The sequence below is a fragment of the Hydra vulgaris genome, chromosome 14 (assembly GCF_038396675.1).
Source record: "Hydra vulgaris chromosome 14, alternate assembly HydraT2T_AEP".
NCBI classification, from domain to species: Eukaryota; Metazoa; Cnidaria; class Hydrozoa; order Anthoathecata; family Hydridae; genus Hydra; species Hydra vulgaris.
In genome coordinates, this window is record NC_088933.1 from 18,316,498 (window position 1) to 18,343,466 (window position 26,969).

Below are 26,969 nucleotides of genomic sequence, written 5' to 3' on the forward strand. Positions count from 1 at the left end.
TACAGATATTTTTAGTGTATGCTTCAATAAAATATTAATGTATAGGTATGTAATAAAAATAATTCACGATAATGCTTCTATCAGTTATTTAACTTTTTGAAAATATAATTATCTTCTAGATAAATCACGTTTTCAGTTTGGAAATTTGCTACCCGGCTTAAAATTCCAAAATCAAGAAATGTTGAAGACATCTGTTGTAGATGCGGTTCTGTTGTAACATGCTCCAGTGGATCCACAACTACTTTGTGGAATCATACTTTGCGTCATGGAATTACTATCAATAGTTCTTCAACTGGAGAATCAAGCAGCAACTCAAATCCACCACCAGAAAAAAGAATTAAAGCCATGGACAGTAATTTACAAAAAACGAGCCGTTAAGAAATTGTAACTGATCTAGCTACAGATGGTGTTTCGATCAATATGATAACTAACACGATTATAAATTTTATTGATACAAAAAAATTTATTCACTCACCGATTCAACAAAAAGAAAATCATCTTCCTAAAAGTCCAACAATTAGGATGAACTTAATCCATTAAGATTTTTCTGATAAAAAGAAAATGATGAAACAAGAAACTATTGAAAAAATTTAAATAGGACATATATTCAGCTTAAGGCATGATGAATACACATCTTTGAGGCACATAATGTACATTGGTGTCAACCTGCATAAAAGCAAATGTAAGAAAACCTATAAAACTGGACTCATTAGGATTTATGGTTTCTGTCCAGCTGAAAGTTTAATACAAATATTAAGGATCATTTAAATTCATTTGGTGTCTGTATGAAAAGAGATGTAGTAGGATCTACTCATGATGGTACAGCGATCAACAAGAAGCTTATGCAATTAATGGTCATTGTTGATCATTTTTGCTTTAATCATGCAATTTATCTTGGTGTATGCAACACATTATTCAAGAAAAAAAAAGAACACATATGTACCAATTCCCAAGGAAATGGATAGTGATTTAGAAGAGGATGAACATGGAATTTACAATGATAATTTTAGTTTTAAATCAGTAATGAGATTAACGTTGAGGAATTTAGTAAAGAAATAGAAATGCATCTAGATGTTGGTCATCCTAAGAATTCAAATTTTCCAATGACTGCGCTTTTGATAATAATTAAGAAATGTTTATTCCAGACATATACTGAATTAAATCCTGCTATTGGTAAAATGTAACCCAGTAAATCTGCTTCATGTCCTGCTGCCTTGCAGGATACGCCTTTTTAGGCAAAGGCTAAAAGAAGCCAACTCCGACTTAAAACACCCCCTATTTTGAGGCTCTTGGTTGAGTAAAGGCAAGAGATGGTGTCTCAATAAAAATACTTATTCTGTGCAGATGTTAAGTGCATCGGCTACTGTCTTGTAGAAGGCCTCCTAGGCAAAGCCTTAAGGGGTAAACAGATTCTACTTGTTCACCAGCCTTGCACCCCTTCTTCATCTATTAGGCTGGCACAGATGTATTTTTAATACATTGTTTCCAGTTTAGGATGTTGAATGCTGGATCTTCTTGACTCAATGCATGGGTTTTGCTTGTGTCTGTGTTTTTATGACTTGGCAACTCATTCAATAATCTCTTAATGAGGGTACAGCTCTAAAACTCAGTTTTATGGTTCTGAGGCCGGCTAGTAGTCAGGTTTCCCAAACTCTGTGGTAGCTCTCAGAAAGGCTGATTCCATCAACAGCTGGAAAAAACCAAAGTATTTACAGTGCCATGTTGCGCATGGATGGTGTCCCTGTTTGTACATTTGGTGTGCATTGTCAAGGCCACATTTAGAGCCCTTTATTACGGCTTAGGGTTTATTAAAAGTAATGAGTCAATTGCTTGGGCTATTAAACAGTGTACTGAGTACTGTTTTTACTTTGAGTCAAGTTCTTTAACAAATTTAAAACCAAAATCTAAAAAACACAAAAAACCATCGTCATCACCAAGTTCTCTAAACCTATCACTACCATTCGTGGTCTTCGAAGTAACTTTTTTTCTGTTGAGTCTTATCTCTTGCAAAGTTCAACAGACCTACTTGCTCTTTGTGAGACTAATTTAAGTTCAGCTGTCTCATTTTGTAATCTTAGTGTTGATGGTTATCTTTCTTTAATTCGTAAAGACTTTAATAGCCACATGCTTGGTCTTGGCATTTACATTCGTAACAATTCACCCATTTGTCGGGAAACTAGGTTTGAATATACAGACTATTCTTTTATGTGCTTTCATTTAGCACCACTTCACTCTATTACCTTTCTCTTTGTTCTAAATCGCTCTCCTTTATCTCAAGACTGCACTCTTTTTGATGTTATTTCTGATCATATTGACCAAGCCCTCTCTCTTTATCCATCAGCTACCATCATACCTCTTACAACTACCTTAAAGCAGACTGGGACTCGTTTTGTGATTTTCTTCGTGATGGTTGTTGGGTAGAAACCTTTTATCCTCCTGTTGACAAATGTGCTTCTTACATAACTTCGTGGATTCAGGCTGGCATGGAATCTTTTATTGCCTCTTGACGATTCTAGGTCAAGCCTTAATCTTCTCCATGGTTTTCCTCACATTGTGCTGCTGCAATTGCCAATCGAAACCATTACTTCCATATCTATCAGCAAAACAATTCTCCAGAAAACAGAAGTCTGTTTATTACTGCTAGAAACCATTGTAAATAGGTTTTGTCTAACGCCAAAGTTCGATATTCTCAGGTCATGAAATCTTGTATTTCATGACAAAAATTAGGCTCTTGTGACTTTCGAAGAATCTTTAATAGTATCAATAACAAGTGGAAATATGTAATTCCCCCTCTCTTTTAAGGTTCAGACTTTGTCACCTCACCTAAAGACAAAGCTGAACTATTTGCTATAAACTTTTCAACAATATCATCTCTTGATTCCACTAGTTGCGTTCTAGCTGATGTTACCAACAAACAAGTTGATCCATTGCTTGACATTTGTATCACTCCAGCTTCTGCATCTAAAGTGCTTTCCTGCTTAGACTCTTCTACAGCTTGTTGCCGGGACAACATACCTGTTATTGTCTTGCAGAAGTGTTCTGCGGAGCTATTGTCTATACTTTCAAAACTATTCAACAAGTGCTTATTAGAGTCTTGTTTTCCAGCCTGCTGGAAAGCGGCATCTGTTATCCCTATTTTCAAAAATTCTGGAGAGCGATCTGATTTGTTTAACTACTGTCCTATTAATTTTCTTCCTATCATAAGCAAGGTTTTTAAATCTTTAATTAAGAAACACTTAATCTCTTATCTTGAATCTAATAACTTACTTTCTGATCACCAATATGGATTTCGATCTTCTCATTCTTTAGCTGATTTGCTAACAGTAATAACTGGTAGGTTTTATTGTGGATTAGATAAAGGTGGCGAGGTTAAGGTCATCGCTCTTGACATTTCTAAAGCTTTTGATAAAGATTCGCATGCTGGTCTTCTCTATAAGTTTTTATCTTACAGTGTATCTAGTAACATCTTTAAGATTATTGAATCCTTTCTCTCCAATCGTAGTATAAAAGTTGGCCTCGATGGACAGCACTCTTCTTCTTATTCTGTAACTTCAGGGGTTCCTCAAGGTTCTATCCTTGGCACTATACTCTTTTTGATTTACACTAATGATCTTCCAGATATTCTGACATCTAAGGTGGCATTGTTTGCTGATGATACTATTATTTATTCTTTTCATGATAAGAAGCCAACACTCTCTGATTGCTTGGGAGGGCATTTGAGCTTGAATAAGATCTCACTTCTGCTACAGCATGGGGCTCACAGTGGCTGCTGAACTTTAAAACAGATAAAACCCAATTTTTTTCAGCCAATCCTTATGGCAATAAGTTAGATCTTCCTATATTTATGAACGGTAATGTACTTGATGAGTCATCTACCCTTTATCTTCTTGGATTAACTCTTACTTCCGATCTTTCTTGGAAACCATATATCAAATCCATTGAAAATTGTCATCTGCTAAGGTTGCATCTCTTTATAGAGCTTGACACTTTCTTACTCCGGATTCTATTCTCTATCTCTATAAATCTCAAATCCATCCTTGTATGTATAAATCTCAAATTCATCCTTGTATGTATAAATCTCAAATCCATCCTTGTATGTATAAATCTCAAATCCATCGTTGTTGGAATACTGTTGCCATATCTGGGGTGGATCTTCTAATGATGCGCTTTCTCTTTTAGACAAGGTGGAAAAACGCATTGTAAACATAGTTGGACCAGCTCTAGCAGCCAACCTCCAAACATTATCATATCGTCGTAATGTTGCTACTCTTTCTCTTTTCTGCAAATACTATAAAGGGTACTGCTCTAAAGTGCTAGTGTCTCTTGTGCCATCTACTAAAATTCATTTTCATGTTACTCGTCATTCAATTAAGTCTCATCCTTTTTTTGTGACTGTTCCTTTGTGCTTCAAAAACTCTTATTCGTCTAGTTTTTTTCTTTGAACTTCAGTTCTTTATAATATGCTTCCTTCATCTTTTTTATTGAAATACGGGTAAAAGAACAATAAGTCTTCAAAAATTTTACAATGCGATTCTATCTATAAAGCCCACATCAACAGATGTCAAATGCACTTTTATGAGCTGCACTAGTTTCTGAACCAAAATCAGATCATGATTATCTGATGAATCGTTAGAGTCTTTAGTCTCCTTAAATTTTTATTCAATAAAAAAAAGCCATTATAAGTTTTATTTTGAAATATAAACATATTAGAATCCTTTGCTTAAATAACTTTTTTAATAAACAAAATAAACAATAAATTTTTGATAAACTTACATAAGTTTTATTATTTAACAAGAAAAACCGAAAACTATGGTTAACCACAGGTTTTTTTTAAATGCGGTTTTTTGGAAACCCTAGTTTTATATTCAATCAAAATGCAATATTTTATACTCAATTAAAATCCACAAAAATTGATATGCAATGACATAAAAACAGCACAAAATAAATATTATCATACCTCTCAAGGTTTTCACATATGAAAATGGAGAAGAAATTTTAAGGAATTTTGCTTGATCCTAAAATTTATGTAATAATTAATACAAATTTTACTGAAATTTGCAATGCATTTATGTTACTTAAATAAATCACCTCCAATGATGGAATTAAGTACAATGAAGAATCTTCACAAACACAAAAAATCCAAGAACATCGGAGAGGCTCTATACACAGTCCAACAATTTTCTTACATTTGTTCTAAGTAAAAAACAAAAACTTAACTATTCCAAATATAAAAAATTTGACAACTTTTCAATAAGGTTTACGCAGCCCTCAGAATTAGGGTGGGCGTTCGGCAATGTTGACCTAGAAGTGTTTTAGGTCGGCAAAAAATTGCTGACTATGGTTCTATGTTTTATGGTGAAATTATTGTCTCTTTTTTTTTGTTGATCTCTAACAAATTAAGGTTGGCAAGGTATTGCCGACCTCAATTTTCTTAATTCCGAGGGCTGTTTACGTTTATTATACATGTATATATATATACTCTCTCTCTCTTTCTCTTTCTCTCTCTCTCTCTCTCTCTCTCTCTCTCTCTCTCTCTCTCTCTCTCTCTCTCTCTCTCTCTCTCTCTCTCTCTCTCTCTCTCTCACTCTCTCTCACTATCTCTCTCTCTCCGTCTCTCTCTATATATATATATATATATATATATATATATATATATATATATATATATATATATGTATATATATATGTATATTAGGGTGTCCCAGCCACCCCTTATATTCTAAAAAAGATCTATTCATATTCTTAAAAACTCCTATTGGTTCTCACAAGCAACTTGGTTAAATTTTTTCAAAATTTTATTGGATTTAGGGGGAGTACAAGGCCCTTGAACACTTACTGAGTCCCTAATATTTTAAAAAAGTTTTTAAAAGTATGTTGGGTCTCAAAAGAAGCAAAATTATATAAAAATATCAAAAATAACAATAATTTTATAAAAAAATTATTATTAAAAATTTTTTTGGAAATTATTATCAAAAAAAATTTACTTTTTTTTTTTTTTTTAACATCTTCGCTTCCAACAAGGCTGCAAGCAGCCACTAATTAAAGTTGGAAGTTAACGGGTGATGCGGAAGTTATCGGACAAAATAAAAACGTCAATAACTTATTTATAAATGAAAACACAAACTACTATTATATTTTTTTAAAATAAAGCATTGATCTTTTAATAAAAGTATATTTTTTTTTATATAAAAAAACACCACTATCTGCAATTGATCTCAATTTTGCTTTGACGCCTTTCAAATGCGACTGTAAAAAGTTTAAATCAATTTCTTGTAGTTTTAGTTTAATGCGATCAATCAAAACTTGCTCTGTTGAAGCTTACCAATCTCCCTCTTAAACCTTCTGTGCCAAATGTCCCCAAAATTTTTCAATTGGTCGTGCTTGAGGCACATTTGGGGGATTGGATTCTTTATCAACGTAATAGACATATTGGTCCATCCAATTTAGAGAATCTTTAGAATAATGAGAACTTGCTAAATCTGGCCAAAATAAATAGTTAAAGTCTCCATGATACTTGTGAATAAATGGAAGAAGTCGTTTTTCTAAACATTCATTAATATAGATTGATGAATTGATCGCTACAGACTTGAAAGTGCGAAACAATGACTCAGAAATACCACGGTCAGATATGGCTATCCACATTAATAATTTTTTTTGGAAATTTCTCTTTTTCTATAAAGCGAACACTTTCTGGGCATGTCTTTTTGTTGTTTGTGTAGCATCCAGAATATCCAGGCATGTTGTCCCCTGCAAAACAAGAGTATTTTTCGTCATCGATGACTAGAAGCAATTTTGTGTTATAGAGTTGGTTAACTAGTTTCCTGCTTCTTTTCTTTGCCTTTATTTGTTGTTCTATAGTGTATTTTGGAGTCTTTTCATATTTTCAATATTTAATATTCATTTTTTTTAACTGACGACCAATCGTCAATTTACACCGAATTTAATACCAATTTTTTTCTGACTGACACCTTTTCGATTGTTGACAAGTTTCGTTAATTTGGCTTTCTTTTCTGTAGTCCAGGATGTCGGACAACCAGGGTGCTTTCTATCAGAAAATGATTGAACAGTTTTAAGTCTTTTTAGGTTATCATATATTGTACTTCGAGCAAATCCTTCCTTTTCAAAGTAATTTACGATTTTTTTTTTTTATATATTAGGTTTATTTACAAAAAACATTTTTAGTCGCTTTCGAAAAGATTCTCGTTCAGCTGCATTTAACCTCATTTAAAATAATTGTGTTTGAAATAATAAAGTTTATATTTTATAGAACGTTTATGCCTACACATAAAACCACAAAAACTAATTATTATGCTTAAATAATGAAATTAGGATTTGTCCGATAACTTCCGCATCACCCGTTACTGAAAAAGAAAAGATGAAGATTGTAGAGCAAGATAACGATTGACAGACAACTTATAAGATTGCAAATTATATGAATCAGAAAAGCAAGATGAAGAAAGCGAATTCCAAAGAACTGATGTTCAAGGAAAAAAACTAGACGAATAAGCGTTTTTGGAGCACTTAGGAACAGTCACAGAAAAAGGATGACACTTAATTGAATGACGAGTAACACGAGAATGAATTTTAGTAGATGGCACAAGAGACACTAGCTCTTTAGAGCAGTGCCTATTATAGTATTTGTAGAAAAGAGAAAAAGAATCAACATTACGATGATGTGATAATGGTTGGAGGTTGGCTGCAAGAGCAGGTCCAACTGTTTACAATGCATTTTTGCACCTTGTCTAAAAGAGAAAGGGCATCATTAGAAGATCCGCCCCAGATATGGCAACAGTATTCCATACAAGACCGGATTTGAGATTTATAGAAATAGAGAATAGAATCCGAAGTAAGAAAGTGACAAGCTCGATAAAGAGATGCAACTTTAGCAGATGCTATTTTTGCAACTGATTTGATATATGGTTTCCAAGAAAGATTGGAAGTAAGAGTTAATCCTAGAAGATGAAGAGTAGGTGACTCATCGAGTACATCACCGTTCATAAATATAGGAAGATCTAAATTATTGCGATAACGATTGGCTGAAAAAAATTGAGTTTTATCTGAATTAAAGTTCACCAGCCACTGTGAGGCCCATGCTGTAGCAGAAGTGAGATCCTTTTCAAGCTCAAATGCCCCCTCCAAGTAATCAGAGGGTGTTGGTTTCTTATCACGACAAGAATAAACGGTAGTATCATCTGCAAACAATGCCACTTTAGATGTGAGAATATCGTTAATGTAAATTAAAAAGAGTATAGGGCCAGGGATAGAACCTTGAGGAATCCCTAAAGTTACAGAATAAGAAGAATATTGTTGTTCATCGAGGACAACTTTTATGCTACGATTGGAAAGGAAGGATTCAATGATCTTAAATATGTTGCCGGATACACCATAAGAAGAAAGCATATGGAAAAGACCAGCATGCCAAACTTTATCAAAAGCTTTTGAAATGTCATGAGCCATGGCCTTAACCTCTCCACCTTCATCTAATGCACGATAAAACCTGTCAGTTATAACTGTTAGCAAATCAGCTGTAGAACGAGAAGATCGAAATCCATATTGATGGTTAGAAACTAAGTTATTAGATTCAAGATGAGAAATTAAGTGTTTGTTAATTAAAGATTCAAAAACCTTGCTTATGATAGGAAGAAGACTTATGGGACGGTAGTTAGACGAATCAGATTGCTCTCCAGAATTTTTGAAGATAGGGATAACAGATGCCGCTTTCCAGCAGGCTGGAAAACAAGACTCTGATAAGCACTTGTTGAATAGTTTTGAGAGTACAGACGACAGCTTCGGAGAACACTTCTGCAAGACAATAACAGGTATGTTGTCCGGGCCACAAGCTGTAGAAGAGTCTAAGCAGGAAATCACTTTAGATACAGATGCTGGAGTGATATGAATGTCAAGCAATGGATCAACCTGTTTGTTGGCGATATCAGGTAGAACTACTTTTCATTAATATCATTTCTTGGAATCAAGAGATGATATTGATGAAAAGTTTTTAGCAAACAATTCGGCTTTGTCTTTAGGTGAGGTGAGCTGAACCATACAAGAAAAGTGGAACTATAGATTTGGCATTATTATTGATATTATTAAAGATTCTCCAGAAGTCACGAGAGCCTAATTTTTGAGATGAGATACGAGATTTCATGACCTGAGAATAGTGGGTTTTGGCGTTAGACAAAACCTCTTTACAATTATTTCTAGCAGTAATAAACAGTCGTCTGTTTTCTGGAGAATTGTTTTTCTCATAAATATGGAAGTAACGATTTCGATTGGCAATTGCAGCAGCACAGTGTGAGGAAAACCATGCAGGAGAGTGAGGCTTGACCTGGAATCGTTGAGAGGGAATAAAAGATTCTATGCCAGCCTGAATCCACGAAGTTATGTAAGAAGCACATTTGTCGACAGGAAGACAAAAGATTTTTACCCAAGGGCCATCACGAAGAAAATCACGGAAAGAATCCCATTCAGCTTTACTGTAATTGTGAGAGGTTAGATAATAGGGGGAATCAGGTGATGAAGAAGAATGAGATATTAGTTTTAGAGAGATCAAACTGTGATCAGAAGAACCTTAGGGTGAATGTGGAGAAACTGAGCACTGACTAGGATCAGAAACAAGACATAAGTCGAGTAGAGAAGGTAGATGATTCAGGATGTCAGGAAAGCGAGTTGGAAAGTTGACTATTTGAGTTAGGGATTGAGAAAGGCAAAAGTTGTGGGCTTTAATGCCTGCAGAGTCACTGACACTAGAGCCAAGCCATTCAGAGTGGTGAGCATTAAAGTCACCGACAACAACTATATTAGCTGATGAATAAAGAGAGAGGGCTTGGTGAATATGATCAGAAATAACATCAAAAAGAGTGCAGCCTTGAGATGAAGGAGAGGGATATAGAACAAAGAGAAAGGCAATAGAGTGAAGTGGTGCTAAACAAAAGCACATGAAAGAATAGTCTGTGGATTCAAACCTAGTTTCACGACAAATGGGTGAATTCTTACGAATGTAAATGCCCAGGCCAAGCATGTGACTATTGGAATCTTTACGAATTAGAGGAAGATAACCGTCAACACTAAGATCACAAGATGAGACAGCTGAACTCAAATTAGTCTCACAAAGAGCAAGTAGGTCTGGTGAACTTTGCAAGAGATAAGACTCAACAAAAGAAAAGTTACTTCGAAGACCACGAATATTAGTGAATGATAGATTTAGAGAACTTGGTGATGATGATGGTTTTTTGTGTTTTATAGTTTTTGGTACTTTATTCATTTTTAAATTAGATTGAAGAACTTGAGTCAAAGCATAGATAGTACTCAGAGCACCGTTTAATAGCCCAAGCAAATCCCTCATTACTACTATTAAACCCTAAGCTGTAACAAAGGGCTCCAAATGTGGCCTCCGCAATGCACACCAAAAGTACAAACAGGGACACCATCCATGCGCAACATGGCACTGTTAATTTATTTGATATTTTTCAGCTGTTAATGGAATCAGCCTCTCTGAGAGCTACCACAGAGTTTGGGAAACCTGACTACCAGCCGGCCTCAGAACCATAAAACTGAGTTTTGGAGCTGTACCCTCATTAGGAGATAATAGAATGAGTTGCCTAGTCATAAAAACAGAGACTCAAGCAAAACCCATGCATTGAGTCAAGAAAATCCAGCATTCAACATCCTAAACTGGAAACTAGATGAAGAAGGGGTGCGAGGCTGGTCAACAGATAGAATCTGTTTACCCCTTAAATCTTTGCCTAGGAGGCCTTCTACAAGACAGTAGCAAGGTGCATTTAACATCTGCCCAAGATGAGTATTTTTATCGAGACACCATCTCTAGCCTCTACTCAACCAAGAGCCCCAAGGCAGGGGGTGTTTTAAATTGGAGTTGGCATCTCCTAGCCTTTGCCTAAAAGAGCGTATCCTACAAGGCAGCAGGACATGAAGCAGATTGTACTGGGTTACATGTTACCAGTAGCAGGATAACCTGATCTGACTGACGATAACCTGATCTGACTAGCAGAATAACCTGATCTGACTATAAACAGGATAACCTGATAACCTGGATAATAATAACCTGATAATAAACTGATAACCTGGATAATAATAACCAGGATAACCTGATCTGACTAGCAGGATAACCTGATATGACTAACTTTGCTTTCAACAAGGCTGCAAGCAACCACTAATTAAAGTTGGAAGTTCCTGGAAGAGAAAAGATGAAGATTGTAGAGCAAGATAACAATTGACAGACAACTTAAAGGATTGCAAATTATATAAATCAGAAAAGCAAGATGAAGGAAGCGAATTCCAAAGAACTGATGTTCGAGGAAAAAAACTAGATGAATAAGCGTTTTTGGAGCACTTAGGAAGAGTCACAGAAAAAGGATGAGACTTAATTGAATGACGAGTAACACAATAATGAATTTTAGTAGATGGCACAAGAGACGCTAGCTCTTTAAAGCAGCGCCCATTATAGTATTTGTAGAAAAGAGAAAGAGAATCCATATTACGACGATATGATAATGGTTGGAGGGTGGCTGCAAGAGCAGGTCCAACTATGTTTACAATACGTTAATCCTAGAAGATGAAGATTAGAAGACTCATTGAGGACATCACTGTTCATAAATATAGGAAGATCTAACTTATTGTGATAAGGATTGGCTGAAAAAAATTGACTTTTATCTGTATTGAAGTTCACCAGCCACTGTGAGCATCATGCTATAGCAGAAGTGAGATCTTTTTCGAGCTCAAATACCCCCTCTATGCAATCAGAGAGTGTTGATTTCTTATTACGACAAGAATAAATGCCACAATATCTGGAAGTTCGTTAATGTAAATTAAAAGAAGTATAGGGCCAAGTATAGAATCTTGAGGAACCCCTGAAGTTACAAAATAAGAAGAAAAGTGCTGTCCATCAAGGACAACTTTTATACTACGATTGGAAAGGAAGGATTCAATAATTTTAAAGATGTTACCAGAAAAGACTAGTATGCCAAACTTTATCAAAAGTTTTAGAAATGTCAAGAGCAATTGCCTTAACCTCTCTACCTTTATATAATGCAGGATAAAACCTATCAGTTATTACTGTTAGCAAATCAGCTGTAGAACGAAAAGATCGAAATCCACATTGATGGTCAGAAAGTTATTAGATTCAAGATGAGAAATTAAGTGTTTGTTAATTAAAGATTTAAGAACCTTGCTTATGATAGGAAGAAGACTAATGAGACGGTAGTTAGACGAATGAGATCGCTCTCCAGAATTTTTGAAGATAGGGATAACAGATGCCGCTTTCCAGCAGGCTGGAAAACAAGACTCTGATAAGCACTTGTTGAATAGTTTTGAGAGTATAGATGACAGCTCCGGAGAACACTTCTGAAGACAATAACAGGTATGTTGTCCGGGCCACAAGCTGTAGAAGAAAAAAACTTCTTTTATTTTTAGTTATAAAAGGTCTTTTTGCTGCAATAATCTCTAAAATAAGATTTTTTTAATAAAATGATTATTATTTTTTTAAATTTTTACATGATTTCTCTTCTTTTTGGACCTGGTAAGTGTTCAACATTAGGGACCTGGTAAGTGTTCAAGGGTCTTGTGCTCCCCTAAATCTAATAAAATTTTGTAAAAATTTAACTGAGTTGCTTGTGAGAACGAATAGCAATTTTTAAAAATATAAACAGATCTTTTTTAGAATATTTTGTTATACTTATGTTAGAACATTCATTCAAACATAAATATCCAAATGATATTCATACAACTAATTTAGATTTATCTACATTATTTATTTAACTACACAGACCACATAATAACTACTTATTAAACAAACAATTCTACTCCAGCTCTGAAGCAACTTAAAAGAATGTTTAATCTCAAACCTATACCAAACAAATATTCTGCAGACCTAAACTTGTAACCTTGTCTGTTAGTAATGATTTTGCTGCACTTCTAATCTAAGTAAATATTTTCACAATTTATCTTTGAATTCAATTTTACATTAAAAAAGTTTACCTGCAGGATTAAAACATAGTTAAAAAAATATCTGGATATTAGAGTATTCCAAACTAACGCATCCTTGGTTAAATTATCCTGTCCAATTTTCCACATTAAAAGCTCCCATCTACTAGATTTAAGTCTGGAATATCACACGGCAACAAAAAAGAATTTTTGCCTTTAAGTATGTTGTCACTGACTTAGAATTATAAAATACATTTAGACAAATCAGAAAACCAAACATCTAATTGAAGATTTAATACTTTTAAATTATACTTTTAGCTAATACTATTTTTATTGAATTTAGCTAATTAACTTTTTGAAAATATAATGAAGGTTTGTGTCTTTATTCCTTATAATTAACCTCTAGGTCACCTTTAGAGGATATTTGATTGGCTAGATAACACAGTCTGGATTATATTTTGCTTTTTTAAGAAGAAAACTTATCCAGTGCCTTCTTTGTAAGGGTGCATCACAACTGCATGGAAAAAAATTGAATGTCTAATTCAGAGCTGTCTATATTTCTATTTTGTTCCATTATGACTACAGATAACTTAGGCAAAAGATTTTGAAAATAAGTACATTTAGAGGTCCCCCATGAAGAAAAGCATTTATTCAAATTACCACCAATTCAGAGTCGCTCTGAATAAATCACAGAAACAGTCACAGAAAATTCCGTATAATTATGTCTATTTTGACTATAATAATGTTAAACCTCAAAATTCAATGTTTTAGAGCCACATTAAAAAAAACTGCAATTATACTTGAAATTATCGAATAATTTTGTTAAATCTCTAGTCTAAATATAAATTTTAAAATGTAAAAGTTGAAATTATTGAAATCTGAAACAGTTTGATTGTGATTAACATTTTTGCAATTAATGCAGTTATCAGAATGCCAGTTAGTTTTGTTGTGTTGTGACATTTTTTCTTTTGAGGCGCAGATTTGGACTGTCTTTGCGATTTTTTTCGACTACCTGAAGAACGTTTTGAAAATGTTCATCCGATTAAGCAGTTTCGACAAAGTCCGATGCTAGTTTGACACCTCTCTCGGCACCATCATTTACAACATTCACTGCTGCAACATTTTCATTACTCAATATATAAGCAGCAGACTTGTTCCACTCATTGACAGGAATATGTAAAAAGTTGATATCCAACTGAAGACAATAAATTGTGAACCATGAATCAACCTGAACAAGGTCGCACAGCCGTGTTGAACGATCAATGGACAATGGAAATCGTGATTTGCCTCATCCATTACCAAATCGATTGAGTGGCGCTTGCAGATCAGCCAACGGTTTGACTTTGAGTATAGCATCTGCTAGAGCTTGTCGTTCCAACAAAGGTACACGATCACTGAACAGTGCGAGAGGAACCATTTCTGCAGTTAGATACCAAAGATGGCGATTTAATGCTCGAACTGCTGATTGAGAAATAACTTTGTCAACAACCTCATATTCCAGTAAGCGCTTGTAGAGCTGTAGATCATTCCAAGGCGCATCTACGGTTTTCTTGCATGTGAGCCACCATGTGATGAAAATATGAGTAACAAATGTTGTAAATGCAAGTATTTTTGTAACTTGGTAATTACTTGGTAATCACCGGGAACAATTACGACTGGTAATTGTTCCCGGTGAAAATTCTGCAATTTGTGATTCTTAAAGTGAAATTTTGAGGCTGTAGATAAGCTTGGCCATCCAGCGAGCCTTATGCAGAGCACCGGGTCTTTTAAAATTCACTTCACCATTGGAAGCAGACAGGTAGACTAGCGATAGCTCGGAAAATTCTCGGTAGTCATCACGTAGAAATTCAACCTGTTCGTTGACTAGAGCGATCACCTCATCTTTTATCATTGCCAGGAGCTCTTGAGCCTGCATGCGATGATCAGCTGGACGGAATGGAAGTACTTGAGAGGAATTATGTGATACCAAATCCCAATTACTGCGAAGTGATTACTGGTGATTTTGATGCTTCAATCTTTAGATCCGTGAAAACATGCGAAAAAATTACTTCACCAATATGATGGCGACAGCCTGACCAAAGGACAGCACGTTGCAATTTATCTTGTATGTCAATACAAGCAGCTGTCAAGTGGCCAGTGTTTGAGCTTGTTGTGTCAAATGTCATATTCACAATTCTATCATTACAATTCCACTCGGTCATCAGCTTCATTGTTAATTCAGCTATGACTTATCCGCATGTTTGGTCTGTGGCTTTGAAATAACTTGGAACCCCCAGCAACTTATTCTGCTTAGCATCGCCCACAATCACAGTCATGCGTTCTTCTGTAATATGATGATTTCTAAGAGTTGAAGTAATTTTTCCATCCCAATGCAAGGAACACAGTTTAAGTGGTACCCAATCATCGTGGATTTTATTTGATATTGCACTTACTACCTTGCGTCGTGAACGATCCGCAGTTGCATAAGAAGCAGCAACCATAAAAACATTGCCTCCGGACTCATTTATCAATCCTTGCGTGAATGCTGCTTGTTGCGTTGGCGTCATCTTCAATCGAGTTGCCAGTAACACAAGACTTGGTCGGCTAAGCACATTTGTAGGTATGAATGCTGTTGTTCCCAGTGGAAGTCTTTGCCGTTTTGAAATTTTTTCATTTGTTGCAGCTTCGAATTCTACATCATCTTCCAAAGCGGAACTGTTAGATCGAATACTACTGCCCTCATTGCTTAACACGACTTCAGATGATACCATGGCTGATGATGTTTCAATCTCATGATGTGCTCGCTTCATACGCTCAATTTCTGCGGCATTTCGACAATGGCGTCTCTATATTTTTTTTTTTTGCAAGTGTCTTGTCAAAAGCCTCAAAACTGGCAGTTCTGTCACCTTTCATTGAGTCAAAAAATGCCAGATCCTCTGCATTCTTAATGAGACTTTCCACATTTGGAGGCCAGAGCTGAAAAGTTGATGCCAACATAGTCTGCATTTCCTCAAGTTTTTGTTTCGTGGATGGAGTGTCATGTCAACTTTTTTCTATCAAACAAAGTTTGTTGTTATCATCAAGCAGTTTGGCTCTACGATCTGTAACCATTGGAATGTTGGCTTTTTCATAGAATTTTTTAATTTGGTCTCGCATGATCTTTGCAGTTGTGAATCTAGCAGGAGCACCGACAAACAATGGTCGCTGAGATTTTGTAGCAACATTTGCGTGGTACATCATACACATCAAAACCTGCATACATGTTGGGAGCCGAATGCCAGTTATTGTTCCATCATCAACACAAACTGAGGTTCCTAACCCAAAGATGTCCGTGGCTAGTCGAGTTTGTCGTTTAGTTTTTGTCCCGGATTCTGGAGTTTTTTGATGACTGACTGCCACCGGTGAAGAAAGAATTAAATTGTCAAGTTTATCAGATTTAGGAGGTGTTACTGCTTTGTCTAATATTGCATTATCGTTCAAATCTATTTCGTGAAACTATGAAAGAAAAAACAAATACATCAAAATTAAACATACCAAAGATTAAAAACATAGAAACCAAAGACTAAATATTATAATAATTTATTTAAGGCTTATTCTGTTAATTAAAATCTGCAAAACTATCAAGGGCCTGGGGGACCTCTAAATATTGTCCAAATTTTTGTTTTTTTTAACATTATGCTTATGTCAGCTGGTAAAACAAAATATAATAGCAGACAACTGAAATAAAAAAAAAAAATTTGTGATGCACCCTAACCTTTGTGTTTACAGCACCTTTAAGGATATGAATTGTCGTCACCTTATAATTCAAAACAATAGTTAAAACAAAACATATCTACAGCAAAAACTAATTATCTGTTGTTTTAGTAAATTTATTAAAAGTTTTCTCTGTAATTTTTTGTCAGCAAAGTTATCAATAGTACCAGTATAATCAATATTCAAAGTTAAATCATTTTCTATTGATAATATTGATAAGGCGTTTAAACGTTGTTCTTTTACAGTAGATCTTAAATACATTTTTATTCTTTTCAACAACAAAAAGCTTTGTTGTTCTTTTACAACAGATCTTAAATACAATTTCAATATTTTCAGCAACAAAAAGCTTCGTTCTGATGAGCAGTTTGCTAAATGAGTGCACAAAAATATTTTTAAAATTATATTTATATTTGGAAATACAGTTTCTAATTTCATGCTACAAACTAGTCTATTAAGCTCTAATATAGAATTTGTCAAAAGTTCATTAGATTTCAAATATGAACTCAAGTGAACACATTCTTCTATAAAACATTCATCTAAATTGTTCTTGTACATCCGGTATAAATTTACTGCATTTTTCAAATTTTATTAGGTGGGTAATTTGTTAAATAGTTTAAAAATACAAAGTTTTATGAATAACTTCATATGCTTCTCTTTTTTAGCTCACCACTAAGAGATAAAATTATAACATTAAATGTTTTGGTTTTAAAATTCTGATTAGTAAATGATTCCAATTCATTAGTTTAATCATGAAATGTTTTTCTTTTTCTTCCTCATTTTCTGTCAAATTCTTTGACAAATTGTATGTTTTTTGCTTTAGATTCAAAGTATTCATATAAATTTGGCACTGACTTTACGAATTCAATTAATGATCTGTATTGCTCAACAACTGAAAAAAGCAATTTCTCTTAATTGTAACTTTAAATCAGTAGCATTAAAGCGTTCTAAAATAGATTTCCAATATGCTATCATAAAAGCACATTCGAGACAACTAAATCGATTATTAATATTTTGTGCTTGGCTTCTACATGAGAAGACTTTCATCAACATGTCATGAAATTTCGTCTTCTGATATTTTTAAAGCTTTAAATATTCCCTCCCAGTTTTTATACAAAGCTTGACAAGCATCTTACCAACAAGACCACCTTGTATCAAAAAGACTTTTAATAGTATTCAGATTTAAATGGTATTTAATGGTATTATACTTGTATCAGAAATTAATTTAATCCTTTTAAAGCACTAGTTAACACCAACCAACAATTTCTTAATGAAGAAAAAAAATTTAAAAATTCTTGCAAGAAACTGAAAGGATGCTGCATCTCTTCAACTATCTGCCGCAAACTTTCTAACTATATTCAATCCTTATCTTTCCAAAAATCTTTAACAGTGTCACAAACTTGCTCTATATGCCAAACTTCTTTTCCATTGTTGTAAGGTTGCATCTTAAAACTTAAGTCTCTTTTCCATTGTTGTAAGGTTGCATCTCTTTCTTCTGTTTTCTACAAATATTATTATGGTTGCTGCTCAAAGGATCTTCAGTTCTATTAACTAAAACTTATTCTTGTTTGACTCGTCATTTAGCAAAGTCTCAAAGGAGCTATTATCTTCAGTTCTATTAACTAAAACTTATTCTCGTTTGACTCGTCATTTAGCAAAGTCTCATTCTTTTACTGTATCTGTCCCTGCATGCTCTAAAAACTTTTATTCGTCTAGTTTTTTTCCCTGCACCTCAACCCTTTAGAACTCTCTCCCATCTTCATATTTTCCTGACTCATACAACCTTTAGCTTTTTAAGTCTTCTGTCAACCGTTTCCTTGCTCTATAGCTCTATTTTTTTTTTCTAATAACTCCCAACTTAATAGTGGATGCAGAGCCTCTTCTTATTGAAGGTGCAGCCTTGTTAAGAGTGAATCAAAATAAAAATAAAAATTTGTACACTGTATTTGTATTATCATTAGGAAAGTTCATAGAACTCCCTTATAAAAAAAAGAGTTTTTTTTTAGATTTTAGATTATTTAATGTTCAAAATAATTTCCATCCTTATCTTCACAAATTCGCATCCTTTCAAGTCATTTGCCAAACATTATTTTATGTTCCTTGGGTATACTTTGAAGTAGCTTCAATATGCAGTTTTTTTGACTTTCGATGTCAGTATTGTCATCAAGATTTTTTTTATCAAGTCGAATAGCCAATAATCACATGCCTCAACTCTATTCTTATGATTTTGATTGGTTAACTTGTGGGGTATCTAACATGATATTAGTTATATTTTTTAAGAACATTGTGAATGATTTTCTTTGATTGTAAAATAATTAGTCAATGTCAGGGTCTCAACTATATCATGTGTTGCATGACTGTAACTTTACAGATCAAGTTCTAACAATTCAACTAATAAATAATTAAAAGTTTTTAAATTTCACTATTTTAGTTTCACTCCTAAAAATCAATCAAACTTTTTTAAAAGGCTGCAAGTTTCAATTCAACAAAAACAAACTCTCTACAAGGTTGCAAGTTTCAATTCAACAAAAACAAACTCTCTACAAGGTTGCAAGTTTCAATTCAACAAAAACAAACTCTCTACAAGGTTGCAAGTTTCAATTCAACAAAAACAAACTCTCTACAAGGCTGCAAGTTTCAATTCAACAAAAACAAACTCTCTACAAGGTTGCAAGTTTCAATTCAACAAAAACAAACTCTCTACAAGGTTGCAAGTTTCAATTCAACAAAAACAAACTCTCTACAAGGTTGCAAGTTTCAATTCAACAAAAACAAACTCTCTACAAGGTTGCAAGTTTCAATTCAACAAAAACAAACTCTCTACAAGGTTGCAAGTTTCAATTCAACAAAAACAAACTCTCTACAAGGTTGCAAGTTTCAATTCAACAAAAACAAACTCTCTACAAAGTAGCCTTCTCGACTGTAGTGGCTCTCTCGACATTGGGAAGATGAACAACATTAAAAAAAAAAGGAGTTGACAGAAAACTAGAGTATGACAAAAAATGGAAATTATATGAGTAAGGAAAACACGAATATAGGAGAAAATTCCAAAGTACACATGTTCAAGGAAAAAAGATTTTTTAGCATGAAGGAACAGTTAAAGTGAAAGGATGCAACTTTGCTGAATGATGAGTAAGGTGAAATTAAGTTTTGGTTGATGAAACAAGTGATGATTGCTTGATCTACAAGAGTAGTAATTAAGAGTAAGGTTAGGAAAAAGTTTATGAGTTTAATTAAGAAAAACCAAAATTTTCAGCTTTAAAGCATAACAGGTTCAGTGGTACTAAAGCAAAATAATTCAGTATGATGAACATTAAAGTTGTCAATAACAACAATATTGGGTGATATAGAGAAAGAGCTTGGTCAATTTAAAGAGAAACAACATCGAAAAAAGCGCAGTCTTGGAAAGAAAAAAAGAAAGATGACTGATTTAAGAGGTGCTAAGCAAAAGTCATGACAAATTTCAGAGGACTTAAATGTGAGCAAAATGCTTTTTTTTATTGTTTTTAACAACTAACAACTTTTTAACAAGTCCGTTTTATACTTCAATTTTTCTTAAGTTGGCAAGTATGTTATGGATACTTTAAGAAAAAAAATTCAAAACATTACACTTTTTTCCATAACGGCAGGTTAAAACCGTTGATATTTTTGTTTTTAATTTTTTTTTTTTTTTTTTTGTAATTTTAAAGAGCTCAATCTTTAAAACTAGATTAAAAATTGATACAAATCAAACTGCATGCTGATTTACACACAAAAGATAAACATTTTAACAACTCATTTGATTAGATAGCTGCATTCAAAAGCCATCAAAATGAGGTTATGATTTTTATTACATACAATTATTATGCCGTGCAGCATAAAATCTATCACAGCTATGCAGTATACAATCTAGCACAGCTATGCAGCATACAATCTATTACAGCTATGCAGCATACAATCTATCACAGCTATGCAGCATTCACTCTATCACAGCCATGTAGCATACTCTGTTTTCAATGCTACACACCATTAATTTCAATAAGTTTTGTAATCGGCTTTTTCATAAACTTTCTGTAAAAGAAGATTTACATTTTGATGGTACTGACAAACAGAAACTGCATTAAAACCAGTAGCACAACCAACAGGAATGCATCACTTGGGTATTAACTCACAAAATTTCGAAAACTCATCTTAAAGTTTTTTTTTTTTTAAATCAATATTATATTGGTATATTAAAATATAATATTAAAATATATTATATAAAATATAATATTTTAATATTATATTTTATCATTAAAAATATTAAAAAATGAATAGTTTTTAAAGTTGTTGCTTTATATCACTTTAACTGACACAAACTCTTTTCTAGACAAACACTTGAATACCCCTTGAATATTCATTCATAGAACTTAACAATCTCTGTATTTTACCTCTTTGCTTAGTTGTCAACCCAATTTTGAAGGCTTTGATAATATTCCACTATGTTTCCTAATTTTCTGCCTTGTATTAAACAAATTTTGGGAGGTCAAAAAATATTGTGTTTCCTCTATTGCTTAACTGTATGAAGTGAGTGAAACAACTTTTGTCAAACTTTGACTTGTTAGACTCATAATATTGCTTAAATTTTTTGTTTTACTTTCACCAAGTGCAGCTATTTCTACACCTAATATATAGATGACAGCCATTTGTGTAAAAGCTCTTATGTTAACAACTTTACATTTTCCATATATAAGCTTAAGAGCATTTAAAACTTGAAATACTTAAATCTACTTTAATGTAAGGTTGTTAATATAAATGTCTTATTCTTGGGGTTCATTTTCTTTTGTATTACATTGTTTGTAATGCAGTTTTTCTGCAACAGATTTTTTTACCCAGAATTAAATTAAAATCTTTGGCAACTAAAAGACTAATAAATAAATCTAAGAGAATGGTAAATAATACCTCCACAAGTATAATACCTCCACAAGAATAATACCTCCACAAGAATCCAAAAGAAGAAAAGATAATAATTACTTAAATAATAAAACTTTTAATTTAATAAATTCAATATTCAAACTTACTTTTCATTTTTTTTGTGTGCTTGTTCAAAGGATGACAACAATACCTTGGTTGTTCATTTTAATCAACAAGCTTCTTGTGATTATTAGAAATAACTTCTATGGGATTTACTTTTCAAAGTAAGAAGTTTATGGTTTGTTTTAGAAAGTTTTCTAAAAAAGTTACGTTTTTTAAATTTGCAAATTTTTGCGAGATAGCACTGTTTATTTAAAAATAAAATAAGGAAAGAACTCAGACACACTCATTATTAATCAGTTCTAAAAAACAATAACAGTTTATTAGGTTACATTAACATTTTTTAAATTGATATTTGACCAGTATTGTAAAAATAATTCTAATTTATTTTTATGGAGAATTTTCTTTTCTTTTAGAGATCTTTTTAGATTATAAAAAAAGTTCCAATTATACTTTGTTTTTGCTTTTATTGATAAACATTCTTTAGTTGATAAGTACACAAAATTTAATTTTAAAAAAATGCCATCTTAGGTAACAGATGTTTTGCATCAGAGACCAATTTTTAAAAATTCTTGAGTTGGGTCACTTTGATAACTTGTAACTTTTTTAAAAACTTTAAAAAGAATAAATAATAAATATGCGATTTTTGTCTACTAATTATCTGAACTTTTTGAAAGAATATAAGAAAAACATTATGAATAAAGCCAATAGGGCAAAACTTGCTTTAAACATGCTCTTTTACCTCCACCTGCAACATTTGATATGGAAACGTTAATTTTAAATACAGAAAACATCTATTAAAAAGGTTTTTTAACTTTTTTTTAATTTTTTGACATAAAACAATTTTATTTGCGCTTATAAATTGTTGCTTTTAAGATTAACAAATTTAAATAGAAAATTTTATAAGAATGTTTTTAGGTTTATCTGATTATTAAAAAATACTTTTGTAGGATAATTACTTTGGTTGAAAAAAAAAATGTTATAAATATGAGTCCTGATAATAACAATTGTAGTTGAAAACTTATATATAAAAAAATTATACATAACTATTACAAAATATAATGTACTGTATAAAATAGTGTTAGTGCATTGTTCAAAATTATTTCTAATTTTTAAAACCATTTTCTTGCTAATTTCAGTTTTGTTATGAATACGTTAGCACAAACATGATGCAATATGAAATAAAGATAGTTGAGGGCTTCTTATACATAAATCAATTAATGTGTAAGAGTGTGAACAAAAAAAAGTTATAGAAAAACTTTTTTTCAATAATTTTATTTTATTAAATAAAAATATATATTATTTGTTATATGTTACCTGAAACCAATTTATTTGCTTTGTAAGAACTTTTCCATCAGAGTCTTTCAAATGTAAAAGTAAGGCTCCTAAACAATATTTATACATACATATATATATATATATATATATATATATATATATATATATATATATATATATATATATATATATATATATATATATATATATATATATATATATATATATATATATATATATATATATATATATATATATATATATATATATATATAGTCATGATAAGTTTTATCAAATTAATATCATGAATTGATGTTATGAAATATCATATAATGAATAATATAATGATATAACGAATTTCATATATAATGAAATGATTTTCTTATTTTTAGTAATTCCAATTTCGCCACAAACTCTTTTATGTCCTGTGAAACTTTTGGTGCTGTTAAATCTTCCAGGGTATTGTAAGTCTTTACCAGCAGAGCAGCAAGCAAGTGTGCTACGTGTTAGTCTGAAATTATATTGTTTATTATGAAAAAGAAGATCATCTGTCAAATAAAACACTTTGACTGTCCATCTTCATACTGCAGAGGTAATAATATGCCCTATTAGCTTGTTGTTCAACCCATTCAAAAGCCATCTTATTTTTAACATTTTTTACTTGTAAACTTGTTACAAAATCTTGTCTTGTTTGCTGTATATATGATTTAAAAATACAACTTCTGATTTTTGTTATAAATTAAGCATAATTATACAAAAAGTTATAATTATAAAAAATGTGTGACTTTTGGCGATAATTTGCAAACCTAACTAACGATGCAAACCAAACTTAAGAAGACTTGAAAAGTTATTGGTTCTATGAGTCTGGAAAACATGAAAATGAAAGTTCCAAAGTATTGATGTGTGAGAAAAAAACTACACAAAAGATTTTAAAGTGAAGGGACAGATACAGTAAAAAAATGCAACTTGGCTGAATGACAAGACAAACAAGAACGAGTTTGGTTAATGGAATTTAGTTAGAGTGTTACTATTCATCAATATAGGAATGTCAACAATATTGAAATAATTGTTTGCAGTCATAGTTAGGGTCAGGGTTAGGTTTAGATTCAACTGATGAAAAGTTACTTCAAAGCCACGAATATTTGTAAAATTGGATCAAAACAATTAGGTGGTGGTGATGGTTTTTTATGTTTAATATTTGTATGCACTTTATTCATGTTTTAAGTTATTTGAGGACTTGATGCTTGATACCCCAAGCAATGAGCTATGCAGTTACTCCAACCCTGTTAACCCAAAGTAATAACAAGAGGCTCCTAATGCAGCTTTGACAACACACATCAATAACACTAAAGGAAGAGTATGACCATAAGATTTGAAGAATTAGAAGAAAAATTCTTTGCAAAAAGTTCTGCCGTATCCTTGGGAGAGGTAATAAGATCAATCCCATGAATTGTTGAAAAGAGATAGAATGTTAGATTTACCTTTGTTAATGATACTGTTTAAGATTTTCCAAAAGTCTCTTGAGCCTAACTTTTGAAATAAGATACAAAATTAAGTAAAATGAGAATGGAGCTAATAATATGTAGATTTTTATCTATGTAGATTTTGCTGAAGTTAAATCAAGATAATGACTAGAAACCAGATGAAGATACACAAAGGAAGAAAAAAACTGAGATATTATCTCTTAAAAGTCAAAAACTCAAAGAACTCTAAAAAATTGTAAATAAACTTTACAGAAGAACTCTAAAAAATTGTAAATAAACTTTAGAAAACCAAGATGTGAAGGAGGTTTGTGATTTCCTAGTATCTAAATTGGTAAATCATTGGTTACCAATAAATCAAAAAATAATCTATAAGATATCAGTTATCACATATAAAATTTTATTATCTAAATATCCTGCATATTTATTTGAACTCCTAGAAGTCCGAACTTCAAACCAAAATACTTGATCATTAGACAGTTGTCAACTTACACGTCATCAACAAAAACTTCTCTGGGCTCAAAATCTTTTTGTATGACTGCACCTCAAATTTAAAATGGTTTATCTATGAACATGTGAAACTCAACCTCTTTAGAAACATTGAAAAAAGACTAAAATATGAACTTTTTATAAATGATTTTCAAACTCATAGCTAACTTGTTTTAGTGCTTCTGAATTACTTCATCACTATTGTGATTGTTGTAAATAATGGCACTTTAGTCTCAAATATTAATATTAATACTACAGAAACGTTTAATGTTTAACGTTTAATATCGTTTTATTAGTTATGCTTTGAAAGAACGCGTTCTCAAAATACACGCAGTCATTGGTGAAAGATCTCTTAAGCGAGTTAAAACTTTTTTCCTTATGAAATTTAATTATTAGTTTAGATATATTACATAAAGAATCATACTAAGATAAATAATCATCGTTAAGATTATAATTGAAGAAAGTATATAAAAAAATACAAAATCAAAAAAAAAAAAAATTGTAAAACCAAAAACTATCAAAAAATTATATTTAAATTAATAAATGTATATTAACTCAAACAATCGTAAAACTTATATATTGTAAAACATAAATTATTCTAACCTGAGATAATGTAACTTTATGAAATTGTAAACACTTATTATAAAAAATAAAAAAAAGTAGATAAAATAGTTATACATTTTTATAAGATAAAGTAGAAAAGATTTAAATTTTTATTAGATAAAGTAGAAAAGATTTAAATTTTTATTAGATAAAGTAGAAAGGATTTTAACTTTTTAAATCCTTTATATTTTGTTTGTTTTAGTTTTTCTTTTAGCAGTTTTATTTTTATTATTTTATTTTTTAGAAGGAAAATAGGGGTATGGATGTTATTTAAAGTTATACTTCCAGATATTTCCATAAAATGGTTATGACTACTTTAAAATTTCTGTGATGCTATAAACTCTTTTTGTTCTTTTTTAGAAAATTTAGAAAAATAAATTAAAATTGCCAATACTGACATATGTCACATGTTATTGTATGTAAAGATTAAATTTTGTTATGAAGATTAAATAAAGTTAAATTAAAAAAATTTAATTAAATTAAAATTTTGTTCCAACATGACAACATTGTTGTCAGTACATGCCATGTACTGACAACAATGTACATGGCATGTCACATGTTTTTGTATGTAAAGATTAAATTTTGTTATGAGTATTACAGTTCTTATAAAAAAAAAAGAAGGTAAAGAGTATTGTTTGTAAATATATATTTTCTTTACTTTGAATTTTTTTTAAATTTTCTCGCGCCATTTTTAAAATTTTTGTTTGCACACGTTTATTGTTTGCATTTATGCTTTTTTGATATATATGTGTATGTGGTAATAAGTGCTTTATAGTTGTTTTATCAATGTTTTTTTATTGTTTGTGTATGTGTTAATATGTGTTATATAATTGTTTTAAAAATGTGTTTAAATATGTATATAAGGTATATATTTAACCTTATATACATATTTAAACACATTTATTGTGTTTATAGTTGGCACATATGTTTATGTATGTTGTTATGTAATAATATTTATATAATATTATATTAACTTATGGTGTGTGCTATTGTTGTGTGTTGTTGCTGTGATGTTTTTTTTGTTTTCTTTTGAGTTGATAGACATTCGGCTTATCTTCATGTTGGTGTCTATTGTTAATAATTGTAAATAGGTAATTTTATTAACAACCACTGCTTTTAATCATTCACTAAAAGCCAAGACAAATTATTTTGCGATATATACAATTTGTTTTATCTCAATTTGATTTTTTGTCTTTAGCGCTGTTTACTACATGATTTTGCTATAAATATTTTGGAATCATGATGTTCCAGCATAAATTATTTTGTAAAAGCTAACATGAAATAATAATACTTTACAACTGCTACTCTGGTAAATCACAACAGCTTTTCTCTATAAGGTACATTGATTTTCATTTTTTTTTTTTTTATGTTTTTTTTATTTATTTACTTATTTGTTACATTTTTTATTTTATATTTATCAGATGATGTATTTATGTGGTAATAGAAGTGTGAATT

General features: G+C 31.7%; 1 protein-coding gene across 1 annotated transcript in view; it reads right to left on the reverse strand.

Moving 5' to 3' along the window:
• The window catches only part of LOC101237479 (uncharacterized), a 124,313-nt gene that overhangs the window by 80,340 nt on the left and 17,004 nt on the right, over nucleotides 1–26,969 (reverse strand). Inside the window, exons 3-5 of the mRNA XM_065818360.1 lie at nucleotides 22,981–23,048; nucleotides 5,089–5,193; nucleotides 4,958–5,015 (exon numbers count right to left, since the gene is read on the reverse strand). Of these exons, the coding sequence (XP_065674432.1) occupies nucleotides 4,958–5,015; nucleotides 5,089–5,193; nucleotides 22,981–23,048 (231 nt within the window). The remainder of the gene's footprint in view (nucleotides 1–4,957; nucleotides 5,016–5,088; nucleotides 5,194–22,980; nucleotides 23,049–26,969) is intronic.